General features: G+C 35.8%; 1 protein-coding gene across 16 annotated transcripts in view; it reads left to right on the top strand.

The window, feature by feature from the left end:
- The first annotated feature begins 342 nt into the window (after nucleotides 1-342).
- The window catches only part of FUBP1 (far upstream element binding protein 1), a 36,660-nt gene continuing 23,724 nt past the window's right edge, over nucleotides 343-13,278 (top strand). For 2 of the 16 annotated variants that reach the window (XM_088835419.1, XM_088835408.1), the window contains exons 1-13: nucleotides 345-559; nucleotides 6,622-6,712; nucleotides 7,538-7,600; nucleotides 8,408-8,446; nucleotides 9,406-9,445; nucleotides 9,890-9,939; nucleotides 10,032-10,103; nucleotides 10,228-10,285; nucleotides 11,791-11,953; nucleotides 12,049-12,147; nucleotides 12,273-12,374; nucleotides 12,634-12,736; nucleotides 12,838-12,938. In XM_088835419.1, the coding sequence (XP_088691545.1) occupies nucleotides 440-559; nucleotides 6,622-6,712; nucleotides 7,538-7,600; nucleotides 8,408-8,446; nucleotides 9,406-9,445; nucleotides 9,890-9,939; nucleotides 10,032-10,103; nucleotides 10,228-10,285; nucleotides 11,791-11,953; nucleotides 12,049-12,147; nucleotides 12,273-12,374; nucleotides 12,634-12,736; nucleotides 12,838-12,938 (1,101 nt within the window). In that variant the 5' untranslated portion in view covers nucleotides 345-439. Of the gene's footprint in view, nucleotides 560-6,621; nucleotides 6,713-7,537; nucleotides 7,601-8,407; nucleotides 8,447-9,405; nucleotides 9,446-9,886; nucleotides 9,940-10,031; nucleotides 10,104-10,227; nucleotides 10,286-11,790; nucleotides 11,954-12,048; nucleotides 12,148-12,272; nucleotides 12,375-12,633; nucleotides 12,737-12,837; nucleotides 12,939-13,278 lie in introns of all 16 variants that reach the window. The other 14 variants (XM_088835407.1, XM_088835409.1, XM_088835420.1 and 11 more) reach the window with 12 other exon arrangements.

Below are 13,278 nucleotides of genomic sequence, written 5' to 3'. Positions count from 1 at the left end.
ATGACCCTCGGTGGAAAAATCCATCCACTCTACTCCCTGAGGCGGCGGCCAATAAGACACTACTCCTTTCCCCCAGGCTTTCCAAAATTAAAGAGAACCGCAGTCGCCCAGCAAGTCTTTACCCACCACCCAAGTTGGAAAACCCTACCGCCTTAGCCAAAGGGATGCACAAAGAGGCGGTGCCAAAGTAAACCCCATTCTCGTGAAATAGACAATTCTCGCGATATCTCCTTGCCTGTCTTTTTCTAGCATCACCCCCCCAAACCAGCGCGTTGCCTCAAAACATCGCGAGATTTTCTTCTCTCAATCTCCGCCCCTTTACGGCACGATGGTCGCACAAGAATGCGATACAGGCTTGACGGCCGCCATTTTCTTTCTTTCTTAGCAGTTGGCTGAGAGGTCACTGGGAAGAATCGGTAGCGGCCACTGTAGTGTAGGCATGGCAGACTATTCAACAGTGCCTCCACCCTCCTCTGGCTCAGCCGGTGGCGGAGGCGGCGGCGGCGGTGGTGGAGGAGTTAACGATGCTTTCAAAGATGCACTGCAGAGAGCTCGGCAGGTAAGTCTGGACCGCGCGGCGGGATCCCGACAGCTCACGGTAATTGGCCGCTGGCTGAGTAGGCCGCTACTTCTCCGCGCGTTAGGAAGAGGAAAGAAGTGCCCTTCTGGCCCCTGAAATGTGAGAAGACTCAGGTTTCTCCACGTTGGTAATACTGATTAGAAGCTGGAATTCGGGTTTTGTCTTCTTAGTGTGTGAGCCACTTTGAACCCCAGCGCATGCTTTGCGAAGATGGCTTTAGGTTACTCTCCCGCTTCTGCGGTACTCGCGCTTTTTTCTCCAAGGAGTTAGCATTTCCTTTTCTTCTGAGTGAACATCCACCTCCATGGGATAAAGCGCGCTAGTTTTACACAATAGTATGGAAGCTTCTAGTAATGAGTTTGGGAAAGGACTAGGATCCGTCCGTATGAGCCATAGTAAAGGAAAGGACCTGTCATTAAAGCAGTCTTTAGAGCTTCCAGCCCATTCGAACTCTCCCGCAGTTAATCTTTCGGTATCATTCACTTTCACACATTCAAGGAAGAGAATTAGCACTGTTATCCCGGGCTGGAATCCCTCCTCAGGGCGGGATGTACGCGTGTTCTATGGCTTCTTCCCTCTTCTCAAAATGGCTTCGGGTCCTTCATACCCGAAGTTTCAATTTGAATCTGCCTCTCAGTTCAGAGTCGTAAACTGACCGAGACTCTTTGTGTTACGTAGGTGCGTACATTTGCCCTGAAGGCACTTCTTTCCCAAACCGGAGCTGTTAAAAAAAAAACCACGAAGAAGTAACGTTGTGCTCCAAGATTTAATTTGAACTTTACCTTCATGTAATTTTCAAATGTATGATGTCGGTATGAACTTGTGTCTAAAGCAAAAGTAAGAATCTTTGTGACACGATGCGTATTAGATGCTAGACATTTATGAAATACAGTTAAGCTAATGGTAATCAGAAATCAATTTTGTGGTATGTTTTGATAACATTAGGAGTTCACTTCGTTAACTTACTTTTTTAAATCCCTGGTTGGATTAAAGAATCGTTTGACTCAGAATCCATAAAATCCGTAGTGATGTAGCATATCGCTCATATTTATATAATGTGAACATATTATAAATAAAAATGTACCTGTACTTGTTTATAATCAGACATTTTCCAAGTAGTCAACAGGGGGATACCATTAACAGTAACTATTCGATTGTTTACCTAATTTTTATTTACTACTTCTGAACGTGTTTAAAATAGTAAGTGAAACGTTAATATAATGACAGCAACCCTGTTAGAGGGGTTTTTAGAGAAGACTCAACCGGAATTAATTTATTCAAGCAGCATATTGAATCAATTTGTTCCATACACTATACTTCGATACTGGAGACTTTTTTAAATGTGTTAATTGGATTTTTTGCTTTCTAGGAAGCCATGATATAGTCAAGGAGCCGAATACAAAACAGTAGTAGTACCTGATTAATGCTTTCAAAGAGTAGATAAGATTTAGGCACTGTTAATTCGTCCATTTGTTCTGTAAACATTTATAGAGTTCTGCTGTGAATCAGGTACTGTACACATCACAAGGGAGTGGGGTACCCTACTGCCAAAGGACTGATATTTTAAGCAAGGCATTAAAGAATGAGTTTGACCAGTGGATAAAGAAGCAGCATGCGCTAAGGTATGGGGGTTTGGGGGAAGATAAGAACCTGAGAGTGAAGTCATTGGAGGATAGGGTTGGGTGCGGAAGGAGGGTGGAAAATGAGGTGAGTGCAGGTGGATACAACTTCTGAAGACAATTTTCTTACCAAGTTGGAATGCTTTTTTAATATAGAAATTGTCCTCAAACTATGAATTTCTTGTCCTGCAAGAGAGTTTACAACTGTCTTTGCTGTGATATGATTATTTCTACAGAATTGATCTTAAATCTGGTATTCTCAAGTTTAGTATTTGAGTTGAATTGCCCCTTCTCATTGTATTTGAGACTGCTTCCATATATGTTGGTTGTAGCTGCTTGTCTGATTATTCAGGTGGAGTATAGGGAAAAGGTGTTTGGGCTGGAGGAACAAGTTAGGTCAATATTTGAACTACTTTTTTCCTTATTTATATTAAGTGGATTCTGAATTCCAAAATCTCCATCTAACTTTAAGTTTCTTTTCTTTATCCAGAGTATTATGCTATGTTCTTTGGAAGGAAGAGGTATAAGAACAGCTTATTGCCTTCAAAGAGCTACATACTGGTGGGAAATCTATTGGCATTTCAGCTGAACAGTTCTTTGTTATGCAGGAAAGCAGAACAAATGATTAGGGTCCCTGGACCCTATCTAGTTAAAGCTAGTAGCGTTTACTCCAGCTGATTGTTGCCATCTGGCAGGGGAGCTCAGTCTTTTTTCCAGAGAATTCTAATAGCTTTTTTTTTTTTAATGTGAAGTTTTCAGATTTTATAATACTCTGAGCTAAATCTAACACAGGGGCACCAAATTGCTTCTCTAGGGTTTCTGGCGGTATAGTTTAGAAATTATATTTGGTTATTTCAAGTTCTATCTGTGGAGGGTGATATTGAAATTCTTTGACTAGATATTTAGTGATCTCACTGATAACAAGTTCTGTCCCTGAAGCATTGAAAAATTAATGTATATCTACTTTTTTCCCCTTAAAGTTACATGAAGGTAGAAGTAAATGTGAGACTGAGTAGTAGATTGCAGGTTAAGCTAATTGTGAAAGTAATTCAGACTATTATGTTTGAATAAAAAGAAAAATTTATAAAATAGGACTTTTGACTTTTTACCATTATTCTCTTCATTGAAAACTAGCATTTGAGAGTTTTGTTTTGCAAGCTTTTTTTCGTAACATATTTTGAGATAGGATAGCAAAGCTTGATTATGATAATAAAGACTTAGGACTATAGAGAGGGGACAATATTAATAAAGTGGGCCTAGTAATATTTCTAGTCTCTTCACATTTCTGGTACATGGAAACAATTCATTAGGACCTTTCCCATAGTAGGTACTCAGTATTTATTAAATTGAATCAACATATCTTTAATGAATTAGTGATGAAATTTTTTTTTGAAAATAATTATATTCTTTCAAAATGTATGTCTTTGGCCAGTACAAATAAAAAGCTGTTAAAATTTTTGAACCAAACATTTGAAGTCTTGTGAACTCTGGATTATTGTTGAATTCTAGTATGCTGACTTGTTCATAGTAACTGGCAATTTGTATGCTACATACATATTAGGGCTCTATGCTAAGCATATGTGTATTAATTCATTTAATTCCCACAATTATCCTACACGGTAAGTGGAGAAACTATTTATCTCTTTCGTACACAGAAGATGAAGGAGGCACAAAATGCTTAAGGAAATTTGGCAAGGACACAAAGCAGTAAAACCAGAATTACCACTGACCCCAAGTCACGGTTGGACCCCAAAGCCTAAGGAAGCATGTAGACTGAAACTTAGGAGATAGTCATTTGGGGCATTTAGATAATTACTTCTGAAAGTCAGCCTTTTGTATGTTATTGTTTGTGGTTTTATTGTTTTAATCTTGAAAATCAGGTGTTATGATTGAATTTCTTAATTTCCTTTCAACTCCAAAATTCTTGGATTCTAGGAATAATCAATGAAGAAAGGTAGAAAATGCTAAAACAATGAAAATATAAAAAATATTTACCCTTTTGAGAAGTAAGGAGAGTCCAAATAGAACACTCGTATTTTTATTGTAAATTAAAATCAAAGAAGTTGCCTACACTTAGTTCTACTGGTCTCATAAGAATTTTATATAGCTAGAGGTTGAATTTTAAGGATTACTATTTCTCTTAATCCTGTGAAGTAACCTGGCAAATGTATATTTAACTGATCGAATAGTAGTATTTTTACTAAAAGCTCTTCACTGACGTTTTTAGTGAAGGGGGCTTCCCAGGGGGCACTCGTGGTAAAGAAGCCACCTGCCAATGCAGGCAGTGTGGGTTTGATCCCTGGGTTGGGAAGATCCCCTGGAGAAGGAAATGGCATCCCACTTCAGTATTCTTGCCTGGGAAATCCCATGGACAGAGGAACCTGGTGGGCTATTGTCCATGGGGTTGCAGAGAGTTGAACAGGACTGAAGCGACTTCACACACACAATGTTTTTGTGTTGGTTTGGAATTTTTGAGATGGTGTTAACTGGTTCTTCTGAGTGAACTTAATGATCAGTTTTCGTTTGGATATTTTTAGAACTGTTCAATAAATAGGAAGGTATCCAATTAAGTATCCTTTTTCTATATGCAGAAGTTCCTTGGAGTTCAAGGAGTGCTGCTTTGCAAACTCAGAGTATTTATAAAAGCTAATTGCAGAAGGTATTACCAGCCTAAACTATTTTCTTCACTTATATTGTTTCTCAGACCTCAAATACTTCCCTTATAAATCAGTGCCCAGCAGCTAAGTTCCTTTGCAACAATTCAGATGCTCATTGCTTTAAAACTGAAGTGGAAAAGCAATTTTCAGGTGTGATGAGGAAAATTTTCAGAAAAGAAATAATATTAATTAGATCAAATATACAAATAAGCTTTTGAGAAAGTGAAAGATGATTAAGGTAGGTTAGAGTGACCAAAGCTATAGCATCAAGAAATATATAACTCTTATATCAAGCATTTTTATATTTAATCCTAATATGCTTTGTAGTGGGTGTTTGCATTTACAGATGATTAAAAGGGAAATCTGGGAACCCTAGGAAATATATTTGTTATATGGGAACAGATAATATAAGTATCAGGACTTATGTGATAGGTTTTGAATTCAGGTTGTTGAATACGCTTATCCTTCTCAGTTTGCTACTTATAATGAAGCTTGAGGCACCTGGTTTAGTTCCACATCACGATCTCTCTTTGGAAGAATTCCAGTCATCAAAAGTTTCATTTTCTCTTTAACTTTTATCATGGAAAATTTCAGACATACTCAAGATTCAAAGAATAGCATCAGTGCATCACCCGTCCTTGGTGACTACCCCTTTAGTAATTTCTGTAGAGCTCTGTAGAAACTGGAACTTCACCTTTGACTTACTATACCTCTTGAGATGTTTTTCAGTTGTAAAATGATTTATCTCATTAGCACTCTATCTCATAGAATTGTTGTGGTGATTCAGTGACAAAATGAGTATAAAACATTTATTACAGTGCAGAGTTTGGTCTGTTGGCACTCAGCAATTTTGGTTCCATTTCCTTTTTCATAGAAAAATGCCATAAACATCCCCTGGCTTTGCCTCACTTGTGAAGCTGGTATTTCTTACACGATGTTTGCCCCAGGTCTTGGTTCTATAATAGACTTAGATGTACAACTTCCCAGGTTTCTCCCACACCTCCATGTTTCCTTAGAAAAAGATTGTCCAGAAGAAGTATTATGCAAGTTACATATTTTAATTCAACATATCTAAAATATTGCCATTTTAATGTATTCAGTATAAAAATTTGGGGGATTCTTTACATTCTTTGTATTTGTTCCACAGTTTCACTACTTAGTGTGTCTTTTACACTTGAAGTACATCTCAGTTTGGACTAGACATATCAAGTACTCACTGACCAGATGTGACTGGCGTTTTACACCTTGTTAGACAGCTCACTTTCACTTTTCATTTTCACACATTGGAGAAGGAAGTGGCAACCCACTCCACTGTTCTTGCCTGGAGAATCCCAGGGACGAGGGAGCCTGGTGGGCTGCCGTCAATGGGGTCACACAGAGTCGGACACGACTGAAGTGACTTAGCAGCAGCAGCAGCAGACAGCATAGCCTTAGCATCTCATAAGCTGTTCACAACTGTTCTTTCTGTGCCAACACATGGTCATGTAGAAGACAGAATTAGGAGTCAGACTTTCCTCAAAGTTCTTTAGTTAGTCTTCTAAAAATTCCTAATTGATTACTAGTTTGTTTTTATAGATATATATCAGAAACTTTCAGATGATGATGATTAACTGTCTGAAATTATTAATGATAGTAATAAATTGAATTATTTTGTCTGTCAAGTTAATTTTCTTACGTGACAGATATTTAGCATATGTGAGGAAATTTAGTACTGAATAGTTAAAGCTATGATACTCTCCTTAATGATGTGTTTTTGTTTTTTAAGATTGCAGCAAAAATTGGAGGTGATGCTGGTACGTCACTGAATTCAAATGACTATGGTTATGGGGGACAAAAAAGACCTCTGGAAGATGGAGGTAAGTTATAGCCATAAATATTTTAAATGGTTTTACACAGAGTTTAGTTGAAGTGATTTTCATTGTTTTTCAAAGTGTTCTTGTTTTGAAACATTGCTTTTATCATAAGGTTCCTAATATTGTAAGGGTTATATTGGCCTCAGAAGGAGAGGGGGTAAAAAGAGACCTGAACAAGGTAGGTAAAATTTGAGTTAACCAGCCAGTTTTGTCCTAGTAGAAAACATCATTTTCCGTCTTTTAGGATTGTGCCAGGTTGATAGTTTGCACAGACAACTTGTTAATATACTGAAGTAAAAGTCTAGGAAACATTTCATTGGTTTTTCTCATCATACATGAATTAATCTGAGATGCTATATTCTCATTATTTTGTTATTTTAGATTTCACTTTAAAGGTTGAAGTTGCTAAATAGTTTGCTACTTTCGTGTGTTGCAGGTTATACCATTGTTACCTTTTTGTTTGCTTTAGTACCTTGTTTTGTGTTTCAGGTTTAACTCAAAATGTGGCTTAAAACAGTAGATATACAGTGCTTTGTATTTTTAAAAAAACAATTGTTGAAGCTTCTGAATTTAGAAGTCTGCACGTATTTTTTACTTTAGATTTGATGTATGAATTTTGAACATTTTCTTTTTGCCCTTTTATTCTTTTTTAAAGGAGGAGTCTGAATGAGCTTATAGAATGTATTTGTAGCTTTTGATCAGGAGTACTTGGTTTCCTTTTATTTAAGTGTCTTTCACATTTATAGTGAGGTTTTAATATACAAAAAAAAATGAGCTAATGATGCTTCAGATGTTGTATGTAATGTATTCTTTTTATTTTATGTGTAGATGGCTCTTGGACAAGTCCGAGCAGTACAACACACTGGGAGGGAATGCCCTCTCCTTTTAAAGGCAGGAATTTTTATTTATTACCTGTGTTCAGTATGTAAACGTGAAATAAACCAGTGGATTCTTAAGTGGACACAAATATTTCTTGGATTATGTGTCTGAATTTTTGCTGCACAACATTCTGATGTTTAATCATTTAAGTTTGAAGGGGGGAGGAGAATGTAGTACTTTGAGCTGTAGGTTGCCTATTCTAAGGTATGCATTGTATTCATGTGTGTAAAGGATGTAGATAAAGATGAAGTCATGTAGTTGTTGAGTTTCTGCTGAAGTTTATGCTGTGAAATGTTTGGTTAGGAACAGTAGAACAGTTTAGCTTGAGATTGCCTTGTAATGTGATTTATTTTTTTTTTTTTACTTATTTTGCATAGCTTTGTGTTCATTGTCAGGTACACTCAGCTTTTGATATGTCAAAATTTCACATTTTGATAGGTTCTTTTCCTTCCAGTCTTCAGTTCCTACAGTGGGAAGCATCATTAGACTTTAGCATGTGATGTTTTGCTAACTAATGGACTAAATACTTTCTTGTATCATTCTAAAGTGATTGACATACGTTAAGGTCAGTGATTTGATTCAGTAAAAAAAGAATTTTCTTTTAATGTCTGTGCATCTTTTAAACATGAAGAGCATGAAAGAAGTGCAGTTTTCTTTGTTTCTATTCCTGTTTGGGCTGAGTTTTGGTGTTTTTGTTCAAATGATAAACCATACCCTCAGCTATTTCAATAAATGTTTATATTATTGTTCTTGATTGGGTATGGGGGAGCTGAGTCTTATATTATTGGCAAAAAATTAAAAGACTCTTTAATTTTGCAGATCAGCCAGATGCTAAGAAAGTTGCTCCTCAAAATGACTGTAAGTATTTATTTTAAATTTGTTAAAAACTAGATTTTAATAACAGGATTTTGTTCCTATGTTTTGTGGTATCTTTGAAGTTATTTGAAGGCCATAAATTTTCTTTTTGAATGAATTTATTTGTAAAAATATACCTTTTATCTTTATAATCTTCCACTTCTGTTATGGCAGTGTATATAAGATTTTGTTGCTAAATCATTTTATGTATTCAATTTGTTTTATAACTCCCAGTTTTTAATTGATGGATAGTTGTTAACATTTTCCATTATGGTCTATCATTGGATATTGAATATAGTTCCCTGTACTGTATAGTAAGAACATGTTGCTTATCCATATATATGTATAGTTTGTATCTGCTAACCCCAACCTCTCACTCCATCCCTCCACCAACACCACCCCCCCCACCAGTCACAAGTCTGTTCTTTGCCCCTGAGTCTATTTCTTGGATCAATTCATTTGTGTCATATTGTAGATTCCACATATAAGTGATATCATGTGGTATTTGTCTTTCTCTTTCTGACTTCACTTAATACGATAATATCTAGTTGCATCCATGTTCCTGTGAATGGCAATGTGTTGTTCTTTTTTATGGCTAATAGCATTTCACTCTGTATATATACCATATCTTCCTTTATCCATTCTTCTGTCAACAGATGTTTAGATTGTTTCCATGTCTTGGCTATTGTGAGTTGTGCTGCTGTGAACATAAGTGTTACAGTTCCATTTCTTAATCTTTGCTTAACAACACTTGAAAAAGGACATTTTTTAATGCTATTGCTAATAACGTCTGCCCTTTCACTGAGTTTCTTGCCGACTCTGTTGACTTAAGTATTCTGCATAAAATTTTATTCTTTTTAAGATGTCAGGGGAAAATTGTAGAATTGCTTTAAATGATTATGTTGTTAAACATGGTGTCAATTTAAATAAAATAATTTTTATTTCATTTAATTTTTTGGTAGCTTTTGGAACACAGTTACCACCGATGCATCAGCAGCAAAGGTATAGTAAAATAAAAGCTTTTCTAAGAGTATTTTGCAAGTTTTAGTTGAATACAATGTGAAATATAACCAAGTTAGTATGTAGTGAATATACACGTCTTTGTCTGTGTGTGTGTGACTCCTTTCCCTTGACTCAGATAGGTAATAGTGAATGATCAGTTTTCTTTTTGAGTGAGATACATTTATACTTTGGAAGGATGGATGGATTTAGCCACCCTTTGGAAAAACTAACGTGGATTAAAATAACTTAAAATGATACTTCTGAACTGCATCCCAACTGCTTTTTTAGCTACGTAGGCCTCATATTTTGACTTTTGAGTATTTTAAGTCTGTGCCTACAAACTTAGTTTAAGCTTTAGAAGCTGTTAGATTTCTATGTTTATTTTTATTTGTAAACAAATTATGTTTCTTCGAAGAAAAATGTTAGTTTGTCATTTTTTAGCAGGTCTGTAATGACAGAAGAATACAAAGTTCCAGATGGAATGGTTGGATTTAGTAAGTAATCTAATTTTTTTTAAGCTTTGAAAAGACATAATCAAAATACACTTTCAAACCTTTCAGCAAATAATTTTCTCTTTTCTTACTAGTAATTGGCAGAGGAGGTGAACAGATCTCACGCATACAACAGGAATCTGGATGTAAAATACAGATAGCTCCTGGTAATGTTATTCTCTTGCTGTAATTTTCAAAGTCACAAGAAAACTAGCATTTTTAAAGTTGTTAGTGAAAATGATGCTGTTACTCTTTTCTTGGCCTAAGATTTTTGTTTGTTTTTAATTGTAGACAGTGGTGGCCTTCCAGAAAGGTCTTGTATGTTAACTGGAACACCCGAATCTGTCCAGTAAGTATGAAAATCATGTTCCAGTTCCTCCTTCCCGTAGGATATTGTCCCTGCAATTGAACCAACTTTTCTTCTGCACTATTACTTTTCCCCTTTTCTAGAAGATTTCTAATAGCTTAAAAAAATCCCTCTATCTGAACATAAAACCATCTTTGAACCCCACATTTCTATTTCTCAGGTCTCTTTTACTAAAAAACTTGGAAGGTGGTCACTGCTTGAATCTTCAGCCTTGATTTCTTTCCCTAAATGACAGACGTATATATCCTGTTGCTTCCTCAGTATACTCTCCACTTGGGTGTCTTTTAGACATTTCAAAGTTTAGCTTGTTAAAAACAGAATCATTGTTTTTCCAGTCCATTGTATGACAACAGTTCTAATACTTTATCTTTCTTTTATGACTCATTTATCCATAAGCAACTCTTGGTCATTTTATCTTTCATAATTTATTTAGAATTCAGCCTCTTCTTGCCACCTTCCATGTCACCTGATTTCTGGCACTATTTGCCTATATTACTGCAAGGTGTTTCCGTTTTTGTTGTTGTTGTTTCGGCTTTGTCCAATTACAGCCACACTACTTTGTTGAAAACCCTCTAATGCTTTCCCATTTACAGTGGAAGTCAGTGTCTTTATCATGGCTCATGTTCCCTGCCATCTTTCTCACTGTTTATTTTGCCATTCTCCCAGTTCACTCTGTTCTAGTAGCTTCTTTTCTGTTTAGCTTTTTAGAACACCAAGAATGTTTCTCATCTGAATCCTTTGCATTTCCTAGTCCTTTTCCCTGGGATGTTTTTCCCCCAGATGTTTTCATAGTCACTCCTGTACTTACTTCAGGTCTTGGCTTAAATGTCTCTTTATCAGTAAAGTTTTTGTTTATTTTTATTTATTTACTTTTTGATCACTACCATGCGGCTGCCCGGATCTTAGTTGCTTGACCAGAGATTGGACTTACGCCCCACTGCAGTGAAAGTGCAGAGTCCTAACTACTGGACTTCCAGGGAATTGCTTATTTATCTATTTTACATAAAATAGCATCCCTTCACACACACATACAATCTGTCCTTCTTATCTTGCTTAATATTCTTTATAGCACTTAACAAATGAGTTGTTTGTTTAACCTTATTTAATAAAGTTAAGCCACACCAACAAATACTTTGACTATTTATTTCAGTGTTGTAACCATAACCTAGAATAGTACCTGGCATAATAGTTGACATATTTAAATTATTTGTTGAATGAATAAATAAATTTTAACATGAGTAACCAAAGTAAAGTTTTAAAAATAAATGCATTATTTAATTTTTTGATGAATGAGCTTTATTATATTCTGAGATAACTTTAGAAGTAGGGTATGTCTTCTTGGAAGTTTCATGCTGTTCTCAAAAATATTGAAGATTATATACCTGGAAAATTTATTGCATGGTTTCAGTTTTTTATATTGATGATATTTTCTTTGAATTTTTAAAATTTACTTTTAGGCCACCTAAAATGTGTTAATTTGTTAACAGATCAGCAAAACGGTTACTGGACCAGATTGTTGAAAAAGGAAGACCAGCCCCTGGCTTCCATCATGGTGATGGGCCAGGAAATGCAGTTCAAGAAATCATGATTCCAGCTAGCAAAGCAGGATTAGTTATTGGAAAGGGGGGAGAGACTATTAAACAACTTCAGGTATTACTATGTAAAATGATTACTTTCTGTCTATTTTGAAGCCCGTTTCCTCCTTCTCCCCTTTTGTTAATACATCTGATTTCTATGATTAACAGGAACGGGCTGGAGTTAAAATGGTTATGATCCAAGATGGACCTCAGAATACTGGTGCTGACAAACCGCTTAGGATTACAGGAGACCCATACAAAGTTCAAGTAAACTTAAGTTTATATTTTACAGAGGGGGATTTGGGGTGGATGGCAGTGGGCAAAACATGCATGAATAATTACAATGTTTTGAGACATACTTCCTAAATTGGGTAATTTTTTTTCTACTTCAGCAAGCCAAGGAGATGGTGTTAGAGTTAATTCGTGATCAAGGTGGTTTCAGAGAAGTTCGAAATGAGTATGGGTCCAGAATAGGAGGAAATGAAGGAATAGATGTAAGTAAAAATACCAATTCAGAAACGACTGACTGCTAGTCCATAAATAAAGTAGGATTTTTCCTGTTTTGTGTTACATAGCCTTCTCTAACATTGTATTGTACCACACACCCCCCCCACACACACACTTTTCAACTTAGAATACAGTGTATTTTGTATCTTTTTAACCTCTTCTATATAAATATAGTGCTTCTATGGTTTGAGGCAGATACAATTTTCAGGAAATGGCTTTCCTAATACTTAGTTTTCTTTGCATAAGGTCCCCATTCCAAGATTTGCTGTTGGCATTGTAATAGGAAGAAATGGCGAGATGATTAAAAAAATACAGAATGATGCTGGTGTTCGAATTCAGTTTAAGCCAGGTGAGTTCTTATGTTTAATTTACTGAGCATTGCTGGCAGTTTCTTTTAACACTCATTAATTTAATGTTAAATTAATCCAATTTGGTTTCATTGTTTTGAAGATGATGGAACAACACCTGATAGAATAGCCCAAATAACAGGACCTCCAGACAGATGTCAACATGCTGCAGAAATTATTACAGACCTTCTTCGAAGTGTTCAGGTTTGATAGAATGTTAATATTTTCATTGTTTTGTTTTCATTTAAAAAATATTTTCCTTCATTAAATGTGGAAGTCCCCCTCCATAGGTTTTAAATCAAAATCTGTTTGATGAAACTTTATTAATTGCTAGAAAGTTTAAATTGCTTTAAGTTACACATCTTGAAGCAGGAGGGCAGCTACATAAGTGCACTAGTTTATTCACCACAGTAAAAAAGAATAAAAGGTGGTGGTTGTTGATTTGGGGGTGGATGGTGTCTCCCAGCTTCTCTAAATTTCAGATTTAGGAAAATGAAAGTTGAGGAAAATAGACATGCAATTTTATTGTGGAAAGAAGAGTTTC

The sequence above is a fragment of the Moschus berezovskii genome, chromosome 4 (assembly GCF_049115385.1).
Source record: "Moschus berezovskii isolate FMDL1 chromosome 4, NW_MosBer_1.0, whole genome shotgun sequence".
Lineage (NCBI taxonomy): Eukaryota > Metazoa > Chordata > Mammalia > Artiodactyla > Moschidae > Moschus > Moschus berezovskii.
The sequence above is the reverse complement of the archived record's forward strand: the minus strand, read 5'-3'. Positions and strand labels throughout refer to the sequence as shown.